The 25,719-nt window shown below is 39.3% G+C and overlaps 5 protein-coding genes across 8 annotated transcripts; 2 read left to right on the top strand and 3 right to left on the bottom strand.

Moving 5' to 3' along the window:
* Window positions 1–490: 490 nt before the first annotated feature.
* LOC121997590 (60S acidic ribosomal protein P3-like) lies at window positions 491–2,257 on the bottom strand. The gene is made up of 2 exons (XM_042552085.1): window positions 1,989–2,257; window positions 491–827 (listed from the first exon to the last, which is right to left on the bottom strand). The coding sequence occupies exons 1-2, from the start codon at window positions 2,184–2,186 to the stop codon at window positions 651–653; spliced, it is 375 nt and encodes a 124-aa protein (XP_042408019.1). The 5' UTR covers window positions 2,187–2,257; the 3' UTR covers window positions 491–650.
* Window positions 2,258–2,897: 640 nt separating this feature from the next.
* LOC121995196 (auxin-responsive protein SAUR50-like) lies at window positions 2,898–3,398 on the top strand. The gene has a single exon (XM_042549002.1). The coding sequence runs from the start codon at window positions 2,898–2,900 to the stop codon at window positions 3,396–3,398; it is 501 nt and encodes a 166-aa protein (XP_042404936.1).
* A 1,570-nt stretch (window positions 3,399–4,968) lies between these two features.
* Window positions 4,969–6,892, bottom strand: LOC121997591 (cytochrome P450 CYP73A100-like). The gene is made up of 3 exons (XM_042552086.1): window positions 6,047–6,892; window positions 5,833–5,966; window positions 4,969–5,751 (listed from the first exon to the last, which is right to left on the bottom strand). Exons 1-3 carry the CDS (start codon window positions 6,883–6,885, stop codon window positions 5,141–5,143), a joined length of 1,584 nt encoding a protein of 527 aa, XP_042408020.1. The 5' UTR covers window positions 6,886–6,892; the 3' UTR covers window positions 4,969–5,140.
* Window positions 6,893–7,554: 662 nt separating this feature from the next.
* Window positions 7,555–9,824, bottom strand: LOC121995197 (probable serine/threonine-protein kinase PBL23). The gene is made up of 5 exons (XM_042549003.1): window positions 9,740–9,824; window positions 8,727–8,908; window positions 8,452–8,641; window positions 7,992–8,383; window positions 7,555–7,905 (listed from the first exon to the last, which is right to left on the bottom strand). Exons 1-5 carry the CDS (start codon window positions 9,822–9,824, stop codon window positions 7,555–7,557), a joined length of 1,200 nt encoding a protein of 399 aa, XP_042404937.1.
* On the top strand, window positions 9,696–18,891 carry LOC121997593 (RNA-binding protein 208-like). 4 transcript variants are annotated; one of them, XM_042552087.1, is made up of 12 exons: window positions 9,696–10,035; window positions 12,067–12,128; window positions 12,458–12,560; window positions 16,213–16,289; window positions 16,376–16,437; window positions 16,542–16,629; window positions 16,772–16,847; window positions 17,565–17,595; window positions 17,682–17,801; window positions 17,992–18,083; window positions 18,231–18,404; window positions 18,485–18,891. In XM_042552087.1, exons 1-12 carry the CDS (start codon window positions 9,919–9,921, stop codon window positions 18,788–18,790), a joined length of 1,308 nt encoding a protein of 435 aa, XP_042408021.1. In that variant the 5' UTR covers window positions 9,696–9,918; the 3' UTR covers window positions 18,791–18,891. The 4 variants fall into 4 exon arrangements, with proteins under 4 accessions (XP_042408021.1, XP_042408022.1, XP_042408024.1 ...); XM_042552088.1 differs by having other exon boundaries at window positions 17,998–18,083; XM_042552090.1 differs by having other exon boundaries at window positions 9,698–10,035; window positions 17,998–18,083; window positions 18,503–18,891.
* The last annotated feature ends 6,828 nt before the right edge of the window (window positions 18,892–25,719 follow it).

The raw sequence follows: 25,719 nt of genomic DNA on the forward strand, positions 1-25,719 counted from the left end.
GTTTCTTTTTATTAAAGGGCATAAATCAGTTTTTTCAGATATTATTCCATAATTAGATTTGTTTTTATATTATAAATTTAAATTTGATTTTTTTTTGTTTTATAAATTAAAATATTGTTTATTAATTGGACAGTTAATAGAGATTATAAAATTATTTATTATATTCTTTTCCTTGTTTTCCTAAGTCAGACATTTTATAAAAATATAATTTTTTTGTATGAATTAAAATTGACATCCACATTTTATTGATGTAATTTTTTATATTAATAATTATAGATGTGATTATTTATTATTTTATGCAATTAAGATATATCCTATTAACCTAATTTTTGATGAATGAAATTAGGGTTCAAATTCAGATTAAATTAATTTTATAAAATATTTTTTAAAAAGTTAAATTTAGAATGTATATTAAAAATAAAAATACCATGATTTTAAAAACTTGGGGCGCTTTTTCTATTTTTAAATAAAATATTTGAACCTTCAAATATTTAAAAAATAAAAATAAATGAAAGCTTTTATAATCATCAAACTAGAGGTTTAGGTTTGTCTAATAAAACTCGGTCATAATGATATAATCTCCCAAAGCACAATAACCATCAGACTTAGAACAGAAGCCCTTAGAAAATAGAAATGCTTTTGGATCCAAACTAATCAAAGAGGGAGAATCCCATGTCCTCGTCACTCTCCTCCTTCTCTTCCTTCTTTTCCTCGGCAGGAGGTGCCTCAGGAGCTGCTGCTCCACCACCAGCGCCTGCCGCTGCAGCGCCTGATGGAGCACCACCGCCGATGAATGCACCACCACCCCCACCACCACCGATGATTACCTGCACCATATAACACAAATACACATGAAATGGCAATATGATTGGTGCAAAGAATTCAATCTGGACAGCAACATAAAAATTGATAGCATGGGAGCTAATGGTTTTGAGGCTATAAATGTAGAGAAACTCTGAGGCTATAAATTATCAATAAGATGATAGATCGCTCAATGGTGAATTGCAGTGAGGTAAAGTTTAGTCTTGCAGACAAAATAGTGCATACAGTAGCCAAAAAAAATAATGCATAGGGTATCAAATAACCACATGAGTACATGGATTAGAAGCCCAGAAATATAAATAGTGAACAAACAAGTATGAGCAAGATTAAGATGCCATACAAACCACTTGGTTTGCTATTTCACTGACATATCTTCATTGTCATCATCATCCCGAAGCTATGTTGGTGGTATCTTTTTGGGATCAACTATAAGCTCTACGGAGCCTGTATCACTAAGACTACCAAATCAACTTAATCATAATTCCATTAAAGAAACTAAATCTTTCTTTTCTTACTCTAATGATCTCTTTTGACCAAGTCCACAACTTATTTTCTCAGATTTTATCATCTATTTGAGATATAACTAATTCCCCTTTTACAAATGAATTCTAAGTTAGATCATTAGATTTATGACAGAACAAGATATTAATCCGATCAGATTAGTTACTACTGTAAACGTAACATGGAAAAATTCTTTAAAAAGAAGAAATAGAATTTAGTTGGACGGAGGAACATCATTAACCAACACTCATTCTTCTATGACTATCCATGCTCTACCTAAGAGGGGCATTCTTTTAACAGATCGGACTATTCACCCCAAGGAATACAAATGAACAAGGCAGAGTCGATATCTCAGCAAATTGATATGCTAAGTAGGTGCTGCTTCTCTTAAAAAATACCATTTTTGGTTACAATTATTCAAAGAATATAATTTCACTGAATCAATTATTGAAGTCAAATTGCTCAAATATCTAACTTTAACGTGGATCAAAAGAATTATCAATAAGATCATTAGAATTATCGAAGGAAAAAAAATCCAACACTACTCAGAATACTACGAAAGGCACAAAAACGAACAGAGAACAGAACCATATAGTTTTATACGGTGTGCAAGATATAATCAATTCAACAGCAAGATCAATGTAAAGATCGATCAGATCTCTCACCTGGAAGACGGCCGAAGACGGAGAGACCAATGAGAAGGACGACTGTACGCCGCCGGAGGAGTCAACACCGAGCACTGCACGAACAAGCTGCCGTTGGAGATCAAAGGTCGAAGCAGCCGAGGCCTCGAGATCGCCAGAAAGCTGCTTCGCGGTCCATTCGCTGCCCGAGCTGCGACACACGAAGGTGAAGACGCCCATTTCTCACTTCTACGACCTCGCGCCGACGCCAATTCGCTAACCCTAATCCTGCCTTTCTTCTTTTTATACTTACGTGGAAATAATCTCTAGGCATACAAGCCCATCGTAAGTTTGTTAATAACGATAATACCCTCGCGTGAAATCATCGTGACATGATTGGGCCTAAAGCCCAATATTTTACAAGTGATACGTAATCGAATAAATAAACTTTATTTTTAATCATTTTAAGGAAAACAATAATTATTTATTATACGCCATACCATAGAAGATAAAATTTAAGGGAATTTTTAGATATTTATAGTAAATGTATTAATTGAATTGTTATTTCAAACCCTAGTTTCCTTTTTTACGGTTTAGAAAAATCTAAAGTATAACTCATATATACACCCCTAGGCTTATTTTCTAATTTCAAATATATACTATCTTCTAAAAATTTTCCATAAAATATATAATAATAATAATAATAATAATAATAATAATAAGATCGAATTCAATTATGAATTATTTAAGCAAAAAAATAAAATTAAATCAATTTTATCTAGGACCTAATCAAAACTATGCCTGTAAATTTATAACTTTAGGGGCCAAAATATATTTCTCTTCCTATAAATAGATACCCAGCTCGACTTCTATCTTCACCGTCTTTGTCCACCGGTTCGATTTAATTCCCTAGAGAGATAGAGAGAGACGACGGCTGCAGCGCCGGCGGCGATGAAGAAGCTGGAGGGGTTCCGCAAGATCGGGCAACTGAAGCACGTGATACGAAAGTGGCGATCGCTCACCCTTGGATGCGGATCCGTCGACGACGGTGGCTCCACGCCCCCGCCTGGGTCTCTTCCCGTCTACGTTGGGCCTGATCAACAGCGCTTCGTGATCCCTATCCGGGCCCTCAAATTCCCTGCCGTATACGGTTTACTCCGCCTCAAGGAGGAGCAATACGCCTTCCCTGTCCGCGACGTAGGCTGCCTCGTCTTCCCCTGCGACCCGGACTTCTTCGGATTCGTCCTTGACACCCTCAATCGCGACGAGGCACGCTACGGTAATATGTCCCTAGACGCCTTCGTTGCCCTCTTCTCCGATCTCAGCAACTCCGAAGCCGCCAACGACTCTCCGTGCCGCTACTCCTCCTCCTGCAACACCTTCTCCCGTCTCCTCACCAGAACCACCAGTGCTTGTTCAACGTCAGCACCAATCTCTCCCCGGAACATATGATTCGAGGAAGAATTCGTCCATGGATCTTGCAGTTCTCCAATGTTTTGATGTTTCTTTTTCATGCCCTTTCTCCTTTTTTTTGGAAAGGATTCAAACCTAAATAATCCGACTCCTTACGCTTTTAGTACGATGGAGGAGTTATGAATTCCTTTGTTTTTCCTATCTTTTTTATTTTTATTTTTTGATTTGTGACTAAAAGATTGGATCTTGATGATTTATTCCTGATAAGCATTAATTAACTTCTGTGTTTGATCTGATTGGTGATTTCGATTTTTCATTTAGAAAGAAAGAATTTGTCTTGAATATTTCAAGGCTTGTATTTCTCTGTGCAGTGTCACCGTGTGCGTGGATTTAAAGATTATTCAATATAATAATTTTTACAATATGCAATATGGTTTGCAAAAAAAATAAAAATAGGGCTTATGTATAATTTCAGAATATCCTAGGGTGGATATTATTTAGTGAGTCATGATATTATATACCTCGCGGTAATCTTGATATCTTATATTCATGGTCATAACACATATATTAGGGGTGTGAGATATCTTTTCTAACTATGAACCTTAATATCCAACTAGAGAATGTGGCTGATGTGGCATTAGGTGTGGCCCCATATGTAGATGCCCCCTTTTGTAGCAAAGGTGTGAGATATATTTTCTAACTATGAGCCTTGATATGTTGCACTCTTGAGATGTTTGTAATTGAGAGGGCGACCGATATGACATTAGGAGTGACCCTCCAATGTAGTTAGCCCCAACTCTGTCGCATCTGTGACAGTGGAGGGGGGCGGCCCATTAAGATATCCTTTTTAACTATGCACGTTAGGGGTGCATGGCTGAAAGGGTCATCGATGCGTACACTAGGGGTGTAAGATATCTTTTTTGACTATGAACTTTAATATTTTACACCCTCAGTCATGCCCTCCTAGTTTGTTAGATATATTTTCTGACTATGAATACTAATATCCTACACTCCTAGCATCCTCGCCAAGGGTGCATAGATGAGGGGACGATCAACATGTATTAGAGAGTGGACCCTCCATGTGGTCACCCTTGCTCCATATGACAATTGTGCAATATATATTTTTTGACTATGAGCCTTGATATCCTACACCTCTAGCACATGACGAATGAGGGGACGATTGACTTGGTATTAGGATTACTTTTTTACTATAAACTTTGATATCTTGCACCCTGAGCTTAGTATAGGGGAGTGGAGGATATCTTTCATGATATTTTTTAGGGTGCATAAAAAACACATAAAAATAAAAAATATGAAAAAGAAAAAATAAAAAAACCTAGAGTTTAATAAATAATAATATATAATTGATTTTATAATTAAGGGTAATATAGTAAAATATTAAACTAGGTCAAATAACATTTGATTGTGTTTTATTTTTTATAATTTTATAATCATATAACTAAAATGATATATGATAACTTGAACCGAATGTACTTAGTAATTTTAAAATTACTAAACTATGTATTCGACAGAAGGTATTTTGAAAATTAGACGGACTTTTAAAATTCTATAATGTATTGCCTGGATTAGGTAAATTCTGAAAACTTAATGAACCCTTTTGATAAATTGCCAAAATTACATTTGAAAACAAAAACAAACAAAACACATTTAAATGCTCTTATTTTTTAATATATGACTTATTTGCCCCTCCCAAGAATTATGTTATTAACGAAAAACAATCCCCAAATTTTCATTAAACAGAGGGCGATCCATGTCCGCTTTCACGCCGCAAGAACTGGGCAGAAGACTATGGTGGCGTGCTTCGCGATCTGCAAGCTGAACTGCCCTCCCTTCTCCGTCACGTCGATCTTCTCCGTCCCCGGAGGCGGCACCATCTCGAACTCCTTCACCAGCTTTCCCACGACGAGCCCTAGCAGCGGCATCGCCAGGATGATCCCGGGGCAGCTCCGCCGGCCCACCCCGAACGGAAGGAACCGAAAGTCCACCTTCCCGCCGCCTACTACCGCCTCCACCTCCCCCTCCTCCTCCAGGAACCTCTCCGGCCTGAACTCCTCCGGCCGCACCCACCACTCCGGGTTGTTCCCCAGCCACCACGCGTTCACGATGACCTTCGTCCGCTTGGGGATTTCGTACCCACCGAGCTTCGCCGCGTCGAGGTTCATGTGGGGGACCAACAGCGGGATCGGCGAGTGCAGTCGGAGCGTCTCCTTCACCACCGCCTGCAGGTACGGCAGCCGAGGTAGGCTTGTCTCCGTCACCGGCTCCTCGCCCAGAACTCTCTGAAGCTCCTCTCGAAGCCGATTCTGACAACTCGGGTGGTTCACCAGCTCCGCCAGTGCCCACTCCATTCCCCACAACGTCGTCTCTATGGCTGCAGTCCACATCCATCAACCGATAAATCACTTGTAATTGTAAGATCGATTTATGCTCAATCCATAGTTAAATTGATTACCTGCAACGTTAATGTTCTCGACGATGTAGATGACGTTGTCGGAGCTGATCTCTCCGTTCATCTCTGCTTCGAGGATGTAGTCCATGGCGCACCTCAGCCGGTCGTTGTTTCCCTGTCTGGCGGACATCACCTTCCTGTTCCGAAATCGAAAAATTAGGGCAAAATCAAGTCTTTTCGTGGTAGCGGTATCGATTCCAACGATTTGGTCAAGTACCTTCTTTTCTCGACATAGTTATCGTTGAAGAAGGCGAGCCGACGGCTCTGCAGGTCCCTACATTTCTCCAAGTAGCCCTTCAAGAAGGGCCTCAGGATGGGGATGAAGTCGCCGTAGTTGTAATCGAAGCTCTGCGCGAGGCGGCTCCGCTCCGAGTTGAACCGCGTGGCCTGCTGGAACAGAGGGTCCTCCGCCGACTCGAACCGCACGTCAAACATCATCCTGTACATGATGTTGTAGAGCATGAGCTGGAGGCGGTGGCGCACCACTACGCCCTCCGCCGGCGCCGCCCGCAGGCTCTCCACCACCGCGTTCATCTCCTCCTGCCACATCTCCCGATACTGCGCCACCACCTTATTAGTGAAGAAGGGCATGGTCATGATCCGCCGCATCTTGCGCCAGTGGTCGCCATACTCGGTGAACACCATATCCTTGCCGCTGTCGGTGAAGATGTCCCACACCAGGTTGCGCGGCCGCGAGCCGAACTCCACGCCCTGCGTGTGGAGCACCTCGGCGGCGAGCTTGGGGTCGGAGACCACCGCCAGGTTCCGCACGCCCAGCCGCAGCAGGAACACATCTCCGTACTTCTTAGCCATCCCCACCAGATTCCGGTGGTTGAGGTCGTTCCCCACCTGAAGCCAGTTGCCGAAGACGGGCAAAGCGACGGGGCCAGGCGGAGTTTTACCATCGCCACCGCCGCCATAAGTCACGAAAAAGAACGGGAGGACGAAGACGAGGGGAATGCACGCCGCCACTGGTAATTGGCCGAACTTTACAAGGCAGGCGGAGGCCACGGCGAGGAAAGTGAGGGCGGCAAACCTGGACACGGAGATCGCCATTGGGGCGCTCGATGAAATGCCTCAATGGGTTGGATTATATTTATAGAAAGAATTTAGAACAATAATAAGATTTTGGTGACTATTTTGATAATTAATATATTAATATTTGATTAATGGGTTAATGGTTTTGAAAGGGTAAATCCATGGGCAGGAAACAAGGTAGAGAGCGAAGAGAGAAGGCAGAAAGTCGAAGAAATACAATTTTCAAAGTCTTAAGTGAGTTGGTAAGAAGAATAAGATATGGGTGGGTTGGAGGAGATCAAATTCTCTGTCCCCAAATTTTTCTGTCTCCGTATCTTCTTGTCGATCGGATGAATCAGATTATATCTCAAGGATGCCTTGCACATTACAAGGATACTGTACATATTTTAAAGATGTCATGATGACTTAAGATGTAATCTGATCTGTCCGATCGGCAGAGGACACGGAGATAGAAAAATTTAGAGACAGAAGATTTGATCTGGGTTAGAGGGGATGCGACTTTGTCGATTATTATTTTACCTAGCAATTCGAATAACAAAAATATTTAGAGCATGTTCAGTAGGAATTATTGCCATTATATTTAAGAATTAATATAATTAAATAGGTCAAAATCGGAAATACCGTTTGCTCTCTGTTTTGGTGGCTTCAGTGAAATAATTTTGTTTACTTTTTTTCTTTAGAATATTATTACATTCTATCCATACTCTCTCCTTTGTGTCTCGATGAGCTATGAGCTTCTCGTTCACTATTATCTTGCAAGGCGGATCCACCTTCTTCCCGGCCAATGTCGTTTTCTTTTGCGGAACTGGCCGGCGGTTGGCTTCCTGTTGTTGCTTCCTTGGAGTCGTCCGCGGGGTGTGCCAAGTATTCGATTGCAGTCACCACGTCGCTAATCAAAGGTCGATTGGTCGCGTCCTCTTGTAGGCACATCGCCGCGATCGCGAGGGCTTGGTACAAGCCCTTCAGGGGGTATCTCCCTTCCAACAAAGGATCAGCCATCTCCACGAATCTCCTTTTATCCTTAAACCTGGGTTCTGCCTGCTCCGACACAAGGAATTCGATCAAAAGCAATGCCGACAATTGTCGAAAGAACTAATTGGCAAAAGCCGAAAAAAAGGATATACCCAATGGATGAGATTCTGCTCGTCTGAAGGTTTCGACAAATCGATAGCTCTCCTCCCTGTTATTATCTCCAAAAACACGACCCCGAAGCTATACACATCGGACATCTTGGTCAGTTGCCCTGTGAGTGCATACTCCGGAGCACAATAACCATAAGTCCCCATCACCCTCGTCGAGACATGGCTCTTATCACCGGTCGGCCCAACCTTTGCAAGGCCGAAATCAGATAGCTTCGGGTTGTACTCCGCATCGAGAAGAATATTAGACGCTTTGAAATCTCTGTATATCACTGGAGGATTCGCGGTGTCGTGCAAATACTCCAATCCTTTCGCTGCTCCTTCAGCTATTTTCATTCTTCTAAGCCACTCTAACGGCTTCTCGTTTGCCGAAAGATCTGTAAGACTCAATTCGATCAAAATAAGTTAAATCAATACGGAAACATCATCTATATTCGTGGTTTACCGAGTAGATGATCCTCTAAAGAGCCCAATGCCATGTATTCATAGACTAAGATTCTTTGATCTCCTTCGGCACAATAGCCAATTAGGTTGACAAGGTTTGGATGGTGGAGTAAACTCAACATGAGCACTTCAACGAGGAACTCTCTATTCCCTTGCAAACCGTTCCTTTCGAGTTGCTTAACCGCTATATCCTGCAAGAAGATTGGAAAAATGTGAAGGAAAAAAATCGGTAAATAAATAAAAGATCATTTGCAATTCTTTCTCGGATTTCAGTACTTGGTTTGTGTCCTTGAGACGACCTTTGTAAACTCTTCCAAAGCCACCTTCACCGAGGAAGCATTCCGCTTTGAAGTTGAAAGTCGCAGTTAAGAGTTGATCAAATGTAAAAACAACCGTGGAATTGGGGTTGTTCCTGAACCGTAGGATTTCCTCCGCGATCGATCTATGATTTCCGGTATCTACACATTTTTTGTGCCAATTCATAACTTTGAGATACAAGATCTCAAGAACAATGTGGACACGCGAAGAGATTCACACCTGAGCCAAGTGAAAGGTTATTGACAAGCGAGGTCAATGGGTTGTGATACACTCTCGCGCGGTCTCCCTCGATAGAAGTCTCTTCTCGTAGGTCGGATGATTTGAAGCAACAAAGGAAGCCCATGAAACCTTTCTTCTAAAACTTGGCTTTCAAACCAAAGCCAAAAGAAGTGTTATACTAATCAAAAAACAAAAAAAAAATATATATCTAATGTACTTATGCGGATCAACTAAAAAGTCGATCCACATAGGCGAAACATCATCGGAAAGATCACACAGAAAACGATCCCGCTACGACGATGAAACTCTTGGATTCTTTTCTTCCAACCGAATGTGGAAGAGGAAATAAACAATGGACACAGTTCATCTTACTAAACTCAATTACTTTTCCAACAATGTAAAAGCTAAATTTAAGACTGCCTCCGAGAGTTGTTTTTCCTTTTTGTTTATTTTTAATAACTACAAAGCTAAATGCAAGGGATACCGTCAATTTATGTATTAAACATGTTAAAAGAAAACCATCATTCTTCATGTATGATTCAATTTAACAGTGCCTAAATTGCAGGAGCTATTTAAAAATTGAAGTAATTGTTTGGGGTTACATAAAATGTTCATTTTTTTTACTTAAACCCTAATATTTAATATATTTTTTTACCAATACGACAAAATGCCCTTGGGGGTTGGATTGGCTATTTCTTGCCTATTTATTTTCGTTTGTTGAAAGGAAGCAAGAATCGCTCTTCTTCTGCCACTTCCCCTTCTCTTCGCTGGGAGAACGGTGCAAGCCACAGGCGAGAGGTGCTTCCCCATTCCCGATTCCTTCATCCTCGCGCCCATCGCTCCCTCTCGATCCTTTGATTCTCGCCAATCCGCCGTTTTGTCCCCTCGATCGGCCGATCCCGAGGTTTCCCCTCCGTTTGATCACTTCGACATGAATCAGAGGTTGAAGCTGCAGCAGCAGCAGGCCCTGATGCAGCAGGTCATGCTCCAGCAGCAGCAGCAGCAGCAGATTTACCATTCCGGGGTCTTGGCTGCCGCCATGTCGCAGGTGTGGCTGCGATCTTTATGCCAGTTTATTATATTTCTTTGTAGATAGTGATATATCCAAGCAGCAAGTATCTTCGATTGTTGTCAAGTAAACATTCATGTATTGAGCGGGTTTTAATTCGCCCCGTCGATCGTTGTCACTTTGTCTCGAGATTGTACACATATTTATAGGAGTCATTTGACCACCCATGCCCTCCACAAACATTCAAAGTCGAATGTATTAGATGGCAAGTGAGGATTTTGATTACCATTTAGTTTCAAAAGAACAACATGGCGGAATCACATGTAACTTTTTCAAAGCCTGAAAAATTTCCCCTGTTCATGAATTACTGGTTCCAGTGGATTTGAATTGCATTACTGAATTTTGGTCTGGACATGCGTGTGTTAAAAATTGAACATCCTCGGGGGATCAAGGGTAAAATGCCTAGGTTTTCTCATTGGGCAAATGTCGGTAGGTAACGATCTGCAGGAAACATATTCCTATTTTCATTGTGGTTGTTTCTAATCCTTATAATCATTTCTATTTCTGTATAATTTGTATATGCTGCTGCTCCACCCTTCTACTTTTGTCTCACGCTGAGGTCATTCCATGTGCCCTGAATGCTGCCCTACTTAACAAGTGCCTTTTTTCTTTTTGAGATTTACTTGTTAGCAACGTCATGACTATTGATGTCACACCGCAACTATACAACAAAATAAAATGTGGCATACGGAGTCAATTAATTAGCTTATATGTAAGGCAACAAATGTCTTGAGTACGAGACTTGCCTTCTTCAAAACAGAGGCTTGCTTTCTTATATATTATCTAAAACAGGCATTATAACAATTTTTAAAGTAATTTTATAATTAACTTATTTTCAGACTCTATTTATGTCAAAAAAGATATTTAAAGGCTAACTCCTATAAAAAAAAAAAAAAAGTTCTATAAATATGAGCTAGAGTGATAAACTTACCTTTTAATGCAGTGTCACTTGCTGCTTGCATTACTTTAATTTAAAAGAGGTTATTAACCACATTGAGTATATTCAGACGCTTCATTCGCTCAAGTTCTGTTACAAAGTTTCTGTTGCGTGACATTCTTTTTACTGGGCTATGGAATGACGAACATGATGCCAATTTGCTTGGATTTCAGTCATTATTTGCTGCGATCCAGTAATTCTAGCTCTCTTACCTCTTTTTATTTTTATGTATGGTTGGCTGGAAGCTCTTATGCTTCTGTTATCATCCCTTGACATTTTATCCATTTTGATATTTAACCATTATTCCTCAGACCATGCCCCTGGATTTTCTTTTTTCCTTGTTCCAAAATGATTCAACACATTTTTCCAGTCCTTTGATTGAGTAAAATTATTGTCTTTGTATCCTTTCCTAGATTTCAAAGATGGCATTTTAACAAAATTATATGTCTCCAAATGTAAGTGTTTGGATCTGCCACTCACTTATATAACATCTGGATTATGTAATTGCGAATCCAATGATTATTTTTCCATTTTTCTTTGTTACTTTCTCTATTTGTAGTTTGGCTATAATCTAAGGTGAAAGTTATGACTTGGGTTTGGCTGCTCCCTAAAACACTCTCCTAAAGAAGGCCTTTTGTTTGGAGTTACATTTTCAGTATTCTACTATGTTTCACTCTAATATCATATGATTTTATCTCTAACATTTCTCCTGTGAATTATACTCCAAAACAAGTGGTGGATGTGATTCCCACTTATGTCTTCCAGGAAGGGGTTGAAATTTTCAGCCTTGCCTCTTGGAGATAGATGTTGATCAATATCCCTTTTTTACTTTACTAATATTCGGATAAGTTGATTTCTGTTCTTGGACTTTACTGATCAGAGCATGTAGTAGAAATTCCTTTGCATTTTTAAAATTTATAGTCCCTTGTTAGGCTTCATTGCATAAGAGGATTCGAATTGGAATTCCATGTCCGATTGTTGTTAGTATTTTTCTGATTTTTTAATTTCCCCAGTTGTTAGGATAACTATAGTTTCTCTAGTTGTTTTTTTTTCTTTACATTCACATTTTGCAGATAGAACCTGTTCCAAGTGGCAATCTTCCGCCTGGTTTTGATCCATCCACATGCCGCAGTGTGTGAGTGTCTATTTTTGGTTTTTTTTCTTTGTTTGCCTTTCTTTTTTTATTTCCTTTTCCCCATTTTCTTTCAAAGTTCCAGCCCACTTGTTTCAAAAATTGCATATGAAGGTCATTTTGATAGCAACTTCCCAATGGGTAGATTTTGGTGAATGTCCTAAAAGATTGCACATTTAGTCTGCCCTAACTTCAGACTTCTTCGGGACACATTTTCTGTTAATAAGACATTATTGAAAATCTGGATTTCCTTCTATCCTAAAGCTTTTGTATGCAATTTTAAATATTTCAGCTTGAGCGTGGATTCTTTTTTAATTCCTTTGTTTTATTAGATATGTGGGCAATATCCATCAAAATGTGACAGAGAGCCTGCTTGCAGAAGTTTTTCAAAGTGTTGGTCCACTTGAAGGATGCAAACTAATCAGAAAAGAAAAGGTTTTTTTTCCTGGATCACATCTATTACATCTTTTATCCTTAAGTCGATGGGTCATTCTCTGTGCTCTTATTAGCATCACTGATTCCTTTACTTATTGAAGATGTGGAACCACAAGCTTGTTTATTTGGATCACTTAGTTTTTAGATAGAAATTTCAGATTACTTTAGTAGATTCTGGTCTGTGTTAAACATGAACGATTATTAAGCTATAGCTTGTCCTAGGTAGTTTTTTTTGTTTATTCTATAATCAAGCCTGTGCTAGACTGTGAAAGCATATAACTGGAATGAAGACAAAATACAGTTGCATACAACATGTGGTTTTGTAAGTAGGACTAAATTTGGATGGGAGTTTAGAAACAATGGATTTCCTAGTGGAACATGAGAAGGTTTTCTAGCAATATGAAACCCTTGAAAAAAGCTTAATTAATGAACATTTTATACTTAGTCCAGGAACTGGAACTTTTATTTTAAGTATATTGATTTACTGTGCATTGTTTCTTATCTAAGATGATCTGCGTTCTATTGGCATCTCTGATATTAGCTTTTAGGATTTTGTTCATGTGGACAAGGTTGTCATCGGATATTGAAGATGCTAGAGCTGAATCATTATTTATCTGCAGGGGTTTTCTGTTCCCCCTTTCTGTATACTGATTTTCGAGGGCCATGGTTTTTGTCTTAGATGATCTGCATTCTATTGGCATTAATAATGGTATGTATAAGATGGGGTCCACGTGGATTAGGTAGTCCTCTGATATTAGCTTTTAGGATTTTGTTCATGTGGACAAGGTTGTCATCGGATATTGAAGATGCTAGAGCTGAATCATTATTTATCTTCAGGGGTTTTCTGTTCCCCCTTTCTGTATACTGATTTTCGAGGGCCATGGTTTTTGTCTTAGATGATCTGCATTCTATTGGCATTAATAATGGTATGTATAAGATGGGGTCCACGTGGATTAGGTAGTCCTTTGATATTGGAGTCCGTGATAGATTCTCTTGTCATTCCAGTAGGATTGCTGGACGATGGAGCTTAGGCAGCAAGCCATCATGCATGTTGAATTGTTTTAGTTTATTGCATCATGAACTCCATGGTGGATGCTGATATATATATATATATATATATAGTAGCAATTGCTCTTCTGGTTTCTATAATTATTGTGGCAAATATGACACTGTTGGAGGGTGAGGTAATACAACATAATATATGTTGCTCCCGGAGGAGCCGGTAAGAGGGGGGTAAATTGTCCTGTAATTTAACACTTTCTTTTGCTATCGTTCTTAGCAAAGTCACACTGTTAGTTTAAACAAAATAAATAACATAAAAAGAAGTAAGAGATTAATAGAATTTTACTTGGTTACAACCAGGATAGTTTGATCTAAGGCAGATGAAATTCACTAAAATTCTCCTTTCATCATAGGCGGAGTAGCCTTTTTCCGTCGTTGAAAACACAAAAACAACTAACAGAATTCGTAGATGAAATACAAATGTGTTCTACTTCAATGAAGAAGACCAAGGCTCTATTTATAATCCATTATCGAAAGTGGTCGTTTGTTGACGTGACATCTCCGGACGCTTGGGCCCTCTCCGAGCGGCAGCGAGGCAAACTTTATCCCCATGCAATGGCTTCGAGATTGAATTTTTCCATGTCTGGGCGCCTGGACCATGTCCGGGCACCCGAACCATTGTTGACGTGGAACCAAAGTGATCCACAGCAATGACACTACGATAACATGCGCCTTGGTGGTTCGGGCGCCCGGATCAGTCAGCCATTCGCTGACCGTCTGACGCCTTCTCTGGTCTCTAGCTTCTTCTCCTGTCGCTTGGGTTATCCTCCGACATTCCAGAGTTGAGCTCACCCGAATCCAACTCCAGCCTTCTCCTCAAGTAGTTTTCCGCTCCGGCTTCTCGTCCCTCGGAAGTGCCACGCACGTCCTTCTCGCTGTGTACTCTTCTACAACTTCTCATCCCTCGGATGCACCAAGCCCATCGACTTGATTCTCATGCCATCCTTCTCATCCACTGCGTCTTCCGCTCGACTTCTTGTGTTCCTAAGTTCCTGCACACTTAGACAAAATAAACAACATAAAAAAAGTAAGAGATAAATAGAATTTTACTTAGTTACAACCAGGATAGTTTGATCTAAGGAAGATGAAGTTCACTAAAATTCTCCTTTCATCGTAGGTGGAGTAGTCTTTTACCGTTGTTGAAAACACAAAAACAACTAACAGAATTCGTAGATGAAATACAAATGTGTTCTACTTCAATGAAGAAGACCAAGGCTCTATTTATAGTCCACTAGTCGAAAGTGGTCGTTTGTTGACGTGGCATCTCCGAACGCTTGGGCCCTCTCCGAGCAGCAGCGAGGCAAGCTTTATCTCCATGCAACGGCTTCGAGATTGAATTTTTCGATGTCTGGGTGCCTGGACCATGTCTAGGCGCCCGAACCGTTGTTGACGTGGACCCAAAGTGATCCACAGCAACGACACTACGATAACATACGCCTTGGTGGTTCGGGCGCCCGGATCAGTCAGCCATTCGCTGACCGTCTGACGCCTTCTCTGGTCGCTAGCTTCTTCTCCGGTCGCTTGGGTTATCCTCCGGCATTCCAGAGTTGAGCTCACCCGAATCCAACTCCAGCCTTCTCCTCGAGCAATCTTCTGCTTCGACTTCTCGTCCCTCGGAAGCGCCACGCACGTCCTTCTCGCTGTGTACTCTTCTACAGCTTCTCATCTCTCGGATGCACCGAGCCCATCGACTTGATTCTCATGTCATCCTTCTCGTCCTCGTCTTCCGCTTGATTTCTTGTGTTCCTAAGTTTCTGCACACTTAGACATAAGGATCAAAACACCATAGGACATAACTTAAATCTGTTGATCACATCAAAATTTACTCGGGTACTTACACATATTGTGTAACTAGATGCAACATCATAGTTATGCTATGGGGAAAAATATATTTGTGACGGTTTAGGAAAAATCCTCACAAAAATTTGCACCGCTATAATGAGGTAGGCTAAAGATTTCCCCATTATATATTAGTATTGGTGGCAGAAAATAAATTTCCAGGCTCATTCGTTCTGATTAAAAGCTTGAAAATCCTTACTGAGTTTAAGGCGTTAAGAATAACGCATGGATATGATAATTTTGTGGTAAAATGACTAAGTGAATATTGCAGAATATCTTTGGTTCAATCTAACATGATTTCTATCCTTTGGAAGTTTTTGCACAAGCAATTTGAAGTCTTACGGGCAGGGTGTCAAAGTGTTTGCAGACATCTAATTTGATCTCTTCCCTTGTCCCCATTGGCAAATATTTTTCAGATTGGCTGCTCAAAGTGTGCATGATAGATAATATATAATGGATTTCTTCCTTGTAGTACTCAACCAAGCAAGGCAACTTGGATGGTGAATCACCAGGGCTTGAGTAATGTTTGAACCGCTCACTGAGTGATCAAATCCCATAAGAATCACATAATTCTTGGAATATTGTCGTTTTGAAATAGTATCTGCCATCTGCTCTAGTTGGTTGATTTATTGTCAGCATGTGGAAACTTCTACAGAGTAACAAAGGAAACAGAAATAAGTGCATTTTAATATTTAAAATTTCTCCTAATGTTGTTATGTCTCTGTCTGATCATGTATCATCTATTTTGTAGTCTTCTTTTGGGTTTGTTGATTACCATGATCGAAGATCTGCAGCTCTTGCAATCATGTCATTGCACGGACGACAGATGTAAGATCTCTTTAAGATGCATGGCAGAATTTTCCTGTATATGATAATTTTTATTTTGGATCTCTCATATTATTGAACTACTCCAGATATGGCCAGGCAATCAAGGTGAATTGGGCATATGCCAGTGGTCAAAGGGAAGACACTTCTGGTATATATTTCAGACTACTGAACCATTTTCTGTTGGGGGTGACCAGTACCTCCCCAAACAATTTTCACTTGAACCTATTTTGCTTTTAATTTCAATTTGAGCAGGACATTACCATATTTTTGTTGGTGACTTAAGTCCTGAGGTCACTGATGCAACACTTTTTGCATGCTTCTCAGTGTACCCTAATTGTTCGTAAGTCATTCACATGTTTTCCTTGTGCTCAGATCAGAATTATTTAGCTTATGACAAAGAAAGTAGCACAGCAAGTGATTAATTAATATAGAAGATAAAATTCAGGCATTTGCAAATGACTCAACTTATTTTCAATCTTTAGTGATGCACGGGTTATGTGGGATAATAAAACTGGGCGCTCTAGAGGATTTGGCTTTGTTTCTTTTCGCAACCAACAGGTATGAAAGTAATTCTCAGAAACTTCAGATTTTTTTTTTCTTTACTACTAATTTTTAGAGGTTTCAAATGTATCACAAACAATACTTTAGGGTGAAACAGCTTTGGTTGTTCTATTTGACATAAAAATTTGATTTTTTTTTTTTTTTTTTGCATATTTCAGATTTCAGACATTTTTGTTATTGTTCATCCAAGTTTAGGTTGAGTTGTTTGGCTTTTTCAGATATTCAATTTTTAGGAATTTTTAGTTAAATAAATGTTCACTGTTGTTTGAATTAAAGTCAAATTTGCTCTAGCATTTTGTTAAAGTTTTTATAGGAGGATCCAAAGCTTGATCTGGAGCAAATTTCATTTGACAGACTAAAATTCGATCCAGTTCGTTGAAAGTCCGATGCTGTTTCGGTTTGATTGTTCTTTTTTCTGGATACCCCTAATTCCTTCCAGTTGGAAAGTTCCAACAGCTTGAGAACATTAACATTATAAATATGCCTTCAAACTAACTTTAATTGATTTAATTCTGACCAAGTGGAATGGTTTTTCTCAGGAGGATGAAAACGTTCTTGGCTCTTAGTTGTTTGGTAGTCATAACTTGTAGCCACTGTTATACTTTCTCCTTGTAACCCGTGTTAACTTGTATTTGGTCTGAAGCTAGTTTATTGTTCACAAAACTCAGAAGGCAAAATCCTTTATTTCTCCTTACTGTCATGTTAACTTTGCAGGATGCTCAAAATGCTATTAACGACATGACTGGTAGGGTTGTATACTGCTTCTGTAATTTCAATATTTTTCCTGACTAATTGATTTTCCATGGATTAATTGGAAACCCTTTTCTCCAGGCAAATGGCTTGGAAGCCGACAAATAAGGTGCAATTGGGCAACCAAGACTACTGGAGAAGACAAACCACAAAGTGAGGATCATAATGCAGTTTTTTTGACCGAAGGAAGTAGCAACCCTGGTGAGCTTGCTAAGATTTATTTACTTGCTAAGATTATGTGTAGATCCTCATCCGTCACTACTCCATTCAAGTTCTCTAATTCAAGAGTTGGCTTTTCTCTTGAAACACATCGTGTGTGCTGCTGCTTTGTATACCAAAATGCCAATATATGATGCAATTTAAAGAGAACTCACATTGCGTCATTTGATAGGAACAGATGGTGCCCAAGAGAGTACAAATGAAATGATCCCTGAGAACAACCCTGCATACACAACAGTGTATGTCGGTAATCTGGCCCATGAGGTAACTCCTACCTATTATTTAGACTTCAATATCATGTTTAGCTGTTTATTTGCCTCTATTTTTTCTCCTTTTGTTCCATGTCAACATATGGAATACATGTTTGGTTGTGTTTGTGTTGAATGAATTCACCTGGCGATAATTTTTCAGGTAACACAAACTGAGCTTCATCTCCAATTCCATATTCTAGGGGCTGGTGTGATCGAGGAAGTGAGGATACAAAGGGATAAAGGATTTGGATTCGTGAGATATGGTAGCCATGACGAAGCTGCTTTAGCCATTCAAATGGCTAATGGAAGGATAGTTTGTGGAAAATCAATGAAAGTATGTTCTCACTTCTGCTACATAGTATTGAAAACTGGCTTGTTCTGGTGTTCTTCTGGTATACATCTAACATTATTTAGATCCAATTACTCTTGCAGTGTTCTTGGGGCACCAAGCCAACTCCACCAGGAACAGCTTCTAATCCACTACCGCTTCCCATTCCCCCATTTCAGCTTGTTCCGATGCCAGATCTCCAAGGTTTTACAGCTACTGAGCTCCTGGCGTATCAGCGTCAACTGGCTTTAAGCCAGGCGGCTGCTGGAGCAATGGTTGGCCAACATGGACTTGCTGCTGCACAGGCTCCAGCAGGGATTGGTGGTTCTCAGGTGATCTATGAAGGTTACCCCAATCTTTCATCTGCTCAACAGCTTCTGTACTACGACTAAAGAATGTGATTTTTTGAGAATTATACAAGCCATCATCCATTTTTATTTTTTTATTTTTGGCATGACAAGACAATTATTATTTGCACTTATTTTGAGTTTTGTTTTTGGTTTCTTATTTTCCTCACTGCAACGTGAATTTGGCATGTGGAATGTAATCTTCGAAATACTTTGTGCACATATTGTTTTTCTTTTTAAAAAGGAAATTTATGAGCAGATTTTGAGATTAAAGAATATGGTACGGCTGTTAGAGTAGTAGTGGTATTGTGACTATTTTAAAAACTCTAGGATGGATTTAAAGAAAAAGTTAGAAATATAGAAAGAAAAGATAGAGAAATATTCATTTCATATTAAAAGAAATCTCCTTTTATTCTTCTTTTATTTTATTTTTTTATTAAAGGAGTTATCCTTTCTCTGTTTACATTGGAACAAATTACTATAATTTGTCTGCGCCGGCATTTTTCATAAATTTTCTGAACATAAGTCCGTATTTTCATATTTATTATTCCTTAACTTTAAGGAGCAAAATGAGAAGTTCTCGTTTAAATGTAGTGTAAACATTAAAAGAGCATATCTAGTTTTTTAGAATTGTCTTGTTTTTATTTTATTTTATTTTTATCAAAATGATGTACAGTACTCCTTTTAAAATAATACAATGGTTCTTCTTGGATATTATTATCTTCTTAGAGATCAGATCCGCTGGATCAGAAGAGGTAGGCCCTACAAATTTATTAATGGGATGAGTTGGACCTATCTGCAAATGAGGAATTCACTATTTAAAAGAAATCTAAATTTTTTATTTCTTATTCAACAAAATAAAATTACATCTATGAGAAAGAGCCAGCGAGCATTAGCCGCTCAAGTGGTGGTCGACGGGACAACGAGTGATGATCGCTCGTGAGTCGGGCACTACCTCATCAAGTGACTAGTAACTGTTTTGTGTGTGATCGCTCGTGAAGCGACCACATGTGAGGCAAACACTGCCTCATCAGGTGACGAGTAACTGCTTCGCTAGTGGCCGCACGCGAGGAGATTACTACCTTGTCAAGCAATGAGCAACATAAGTCTATGTCGGCAAATAGAGATTACATCTTATACTTTTATTTAACATATATTAATGTGATGTCAAATATAATTTCTTTTCATGCTGAAAAAATCTTATTCAATGATAGTTAATTACTTAATTTATCCTGTTACTCACTGATCCTGTCCGAATGTTGAATCAACGGACGCTGGGCCACGTGGCGCTCCCCGGCTGCTGACGTGGATCTTCGACTGGTTGCACGAACCTCCGACGAACCTGCACAGAAGTCAGGCCGGGAAGGGGTTCCCGGCGGCGACCCTCCGACGCTCAAGTCAGACAAGCAAGCAGTAAAAAAGTGGCTCTCAAAATATTAGAATGTGTACCTCCGGCGAAGTATGAGGTTCTTTATATAGAGCGGTGAAAGAGCTCCTGCACGTCCACCGAGGTACATACGTGTCCGTAGCCCATACCTCGGTATGTGTCTGTCAGGAAGCTTACCTGACCCATACTGCTACAGTCCAGACATGTCCTTGATGGGACAGCGGAACCCCGTCATAAGATTTGGCGTATGACCTACATGTGGAGCATATCCGCTGCTAGAAGATGTCCCTTGTCTTTTTCCCCGTACTCCTGCCGGGCGTCCGATCGACCCACCTCTACCTTCCGTCCGACCGGTCATATATGATGGTCCACTAGGGAAATTATCGGTAGTGTAGTGGCGACTGTTAGCAGTATGCTTCATGTCTTCGGCCGAGTGTGCTGTCCGCTCGGCCCTACGATCTTACCCAATGAGCGCTGGAACCCCGACTCCCATAGGGGTGCCTTTTGCCATCGGCCGAACACCGGGCGGCCGCTCGGTCGGTCAGTCCCCTTCTCCGGTCAGCCTAGCTGGTCCGACCTTCTTCGATGGACCGCCCGGCTCTTTGACTTCCACGTGGCATTGACCCTTTACAATGAGGGTCCCCTGTTCTTATCGCCGGATCACTCACAATTCTTGATAGTTCAATTATTAAGGTTCCTGATTTGTGTACTTTAACTTGATCGAAAGTCAATTGTTTGTATTATTTAAATTCTATATTTTCTAATCATAGTCTTTATTTATATATATATATATATATATATATATATATATATATATATATATATATATATATATATATATATATATATATATATATATACAATGCTGTTAGCCTGCGGGACTTAACAAACGCGCCTGTGCGCGATTTGTTTGCTGGCATTGCATACGTGGCAAAAAATAAATTCTTTAATATGGTTTGCCTTTTAACAAAAGCTCAGCTCATCTCCACGTTAAGCTCTCTCCACACAAACAGAATAGACAAAGCTAGGGCTCCTTCCTCCTCCTCGCGCCGCTCACCTCCCCTCGGCCGCCGCTCACCTCCCCTCGGCCGCAACTCCGTCGAAGCTTCTGCTAGGGCACGAAGCTTCTAGATCGTGCCCCTCGGTCCGTCTCGGCAACCCGTCGAAGCTTCTACTAGGGCACGAAGCTTCAAGATCGTGGCCCTCGGTCCGTCTCGGCAACCCGTCGAAGCTTCTGCTAGGGCACGAAGCTTCCAGATCGTGCCCCTCGCCTCCTCGCGCGATCTCTCTCGGCAACCCTCCGAAGCGAAGCTAGGGCACGAAGCTTCCAGAGCGTGCCCCACCCCGCCTCGCGCGATCTCTCTCGGCAAACCACTCAGCTTCCATCTCGTGCCCCTCACCGCCTCGCGTCTGTGTGCCAACCCCTCTCTGTAAGCCGAAATGAGCTTTGTTCATCTCTGTGATCTCGAATGCTTGATTTTTTTCATCTCTGTTTTTGAAGAAACAAGGACCTGTTCCAATTCATGATTTTCCCCTTGAATACAATGCCCTTCTGTAAATATTTTCCAAATGTCCATTCTTCTTACCCATTGGCTAAAAATGTTACAAAGCTTAATATTAACAACTATGTTTAGCAACTTGACAGTCAAAAAAATATGCACATCAGAATGTTCTGTTTTTATGGATTTCATAAGTTATATCTGTGTGTTTGTGTCCTGGTTGCATGCGTGAATAGCATGTTTAGAGACCCAGCAGTTTATAACTATCTAAATAGCATGTTTAGAGATTTATAAAAATATGAGTGATAGCCATATTGCAAATCCTTGCACCTTATAAGAGTAGGATCCAGATCTTGTCTTCTATTTGTTGCATCTATAATAACCACTAGTGTTTCCAAGCAAATCAACAAGGATCGTTGTATATAATTACATTTTTCTAATGGCACTAGTCTATCTATAATTTAACCATTAATAGGTTGGTCACAATATACGCATACTGCTTTAATTTGAGTTAATAATAGAGAAATGTTAAATTGAAACTAATATCATGCAACTTTATTTGGATTTGAGATGTTGGAAATTCAATTGTATACGGTGGAAAAGGTTATGTTTTGTCTATCAGTTGTATCAATATTATACCTATCGATTATTTATGAAATTCCTCTAAAGTTGACATGTTTCATTTGGATTTCATCATTTTTTCTTTGATAACTTATATTCTTTTGGTTCTACATTTTACAGGAAACTTGCAAAACTTTGACTCTTTATATCCAATCCATGGTAATCATTTCATTTAAGTTCTAATATATTGTCTTTATAAGATTCTAAATGTTGTTTTAAATGTAGGGAAAAACATATGTTGTATTTGTTGGACGCGAACCGGGAATTTATGAAACATGGGTAGAAGCTTCTGATCATGTTATTCGCTTTAAGGGCGCTATATACAAATCTTTCAAAAGTAGAGAGGAGGCAGAAAAAGCTTTTGAGGCATACTTAGATAAAAAATCTGCACCAACTTCCTTTGCACCAAGTCGAAATGAAATATCATGTGCAACTTCAAGTTCAAGGTCAAGTTCAAATTTAGAGAGAAAACTTTCAAAAGCTGAAAAAATTATTAAGTTGAAAGATGCATTGAAAGAGTTAGAACGTCAATTGGATTCTCTTATGATTAGTGATGATAATGATGATGATTAGGCATGTTGTTTCAAGTTGTTATATGATTTGAATTTCAAATACTAATTTTATTTTGAGTAGTTGCAAGTGTTATATCAAAATTAAAATGATCATGATGTGATTTGTTGCTATGGTAGAGTTGCTATGCACCTTGAGAATTAATGATTTGCATCAAAATATTGTTAATGCTAATAGTTTTTGCAAGAACAATCTATATGTTTGCTTGATGGTTATAATCATGAACTGATATTATAAGAAAATTGTATATTGAATAGACATGTATTTGAAATGGTTCTCTATTCATCATTATGAGAAGATGATGTAATAGCATTGCAACATATGAGAAATCCATCAATTGAAGAAAATAATGGCATAGCAAAAAGGCCAGGTGGATTGGAAGATGAAGCTGCAAATCTGGTGATCTTGACCAGGCCATGAAGTTCTTCAGGAGCATGGATGTGTCAGTGGTGCCAGCCAACACTGTTATTTATCACATCCTCATTGATTCTTATTGTAAGAATCAAAAAGTTTATGCCTCAATAGACCTCTTCAACGTGATCCAAAAACAATATATATTGCCCAACGCCACTATCTACACCTCCATTTTCAAGGTCTTGAGGATCATAACATGTCTGATAAAGCTTTCGAGTTTATGGAAGAGACGAGTTCACAGGGATGCAAACCAAACTGTGACAATAGATGTTCTTACAGGATGGTTAACTGCTATCAGCGAGACTGACTGAGACTATTTGTGCAACAAATGACATCTTCCACTACCTGGTCGTCACATGAGTCGCAGTTGAAGTCCAGAATTTGGACTTCCTTCTGGTGCAGATTTGCTCGCCCCCAAAAGATTAACCAAAGCCAAAATTTTCACTGTAGGTGTTGCGATTGGAATCCACCCTTCTCTATGGCCACCTCCCCAAAATAAGAGGCTGCAGATAGGCAGATTTGGTAGTGAACTTTCCGTTATCACTCCATCTCCAAGTGATTTCCAAAGATAACTCCTCAGAAAGTGCAGCTTTACCCAACTGATTGGTCGCACAAAATGCAAACCAAAAGTTGTGGTTGAGATGTAGGTGTCTTAGCTTAACACCTTGATTTGGACAAAGGGAAAGGAGATTATGGAACTCCAATTCAAGCAGTTCTCCACGAACCCATCTTCTATGTTTTCGAAACATATGATCATGTGGCTGGCTTCTAACAGAGAGCACTACACTCCTATGATTTTTCTGGAAAGCAGTCTTTTGAGACCACCCAAGATCCAAGCAGCCGAACACTCCATGCAGAAGCCCCCACCATTGGCTTAGCTGGGCTAGATTAGGTTCTTTAAGACTCAATACACTTAGTCCTCCCATGGACGAAGGCCAGCAAACTATAAAGCATTTTTCTTCCTCTTCTTGTGATCTTGAGTTATTTTAATTCCTTTAGGATGTAGCTAATTATCAATTATTATTGTCATTTTTTAGTTGATTGCTTCCACCCACTATATTCAATAGGTTAGGTAGGCAGGATTGATCATCTACTCACAATAAATAAATAAAAGAAAATAAATTTAATATAAAAAGAAACAGATAAATACCATAGAATACTAATTATGAATTGATATTTAATATAATCAACAGACTTTGTATCACTAAACATCTCTTCATGGATCCATTCACTTTAATATAATCCTCAGATAAATACCCACTATATATCGAGCGTTGTAGGTATGATCTGCGTGGAAATCGAATCTGATTGCTTGGGAAAGCACCTGCTTGTTTACCATCACGCTGTAGAAGATGTTCTAGCTTGTTTGATTGATCAATATCACCAAATATAATCAGTAGAACAAGACATGCATCTTGTTGAAAAAAATAGGTCTGCTGCTAGCTTCTCCCTTGATGCAACAAATGACTGCATATATCTTAGATCTTATTTTCATCTTATATGAACAAATAAAAAAATAGACATTTTTGCAAGAACAAACATCTTCATTTGCTGGTTCTATTTCTGATATACGAGATTGTCAATGGGGCATGCAACTGTTAACAAAGCAACTAACAAAGCAACTGAAGAAGCATAACAAAGCAACAAAGCAGAGACCTGACAAAGCAACAAAGCTACGATATTGTCAATGGGACTATAACATGAAAATAAAATATAAGAAACTGAAGAAGCATAACAAAGTAACAGATATGCTTTGAGACATGGACAAAGCAGAGACCAATAAAAATATGAAGCAGATATCAACAAAAATATGGACGAAGCAGAGACCAACAAAAATATGGACAAAGCAGAGACTTTTTGTTGTTAATGTACTAGTCTCAAAATAAATTTGCAATAACTGACAACAGATGGAGCTTGTTTAAACAGATACAAAAATACTTAAAGAGTTCATAATAGCCTACTCAAATGTAAAAAGTATGAAACTTGTTTAAACAGTTACAGAAATGCTTAATGAGTTCAAAACAGCCGGCTGGAATATGAAACGTATGAAACTGTTCAAGTGTCTCTCCACGCACTAGGTCTGGTATGTCATCATCTTCTCCACCTTTAGGTAATGCAGCTTTAGATTTAGGTGTTGCACCTCAATCAGTCAACCATTAATTTCTGTTTCTGCATCACCAACTCAATCAAGAGGAAAAACATAAGCTAAATATTGTCAAATATTTAATCCTTGTAAAAAAAAAATATTGGACAAACCAATTGTAGAATGATGTCTACCTGCATTGCTGTTAGATCAAATGCATTGAGATTTAGAGGACCCATTGAATTATTTGCTAACGAATATTGGTAGAACCTACAATAATAAAGACAATTATTAATTTTAATATCTCAATCAATCAACCACTACTTTAAATTAAACTTTGATAGTACTTGCCTGCTATAGATGTCAATTCTTCTTCATATGTGTCATCATCGCTGTTATG

The sequence above is a fragment of the Zingiber officinale genome, chromosome 6A (genome assembly GCF_018446385.1).
Source record: "Zingiber officinale cultivar Zhangliang chromosome 6A, Zo_v1.1, whole genome shotgun sequence".
Lineage (NCBI taxonomy): Eukaryota > Viridiplantae > Streptophyta > Magnoliopsida > Zingiberales > Zingiberaceae > Zingiber > Zingiber officinale.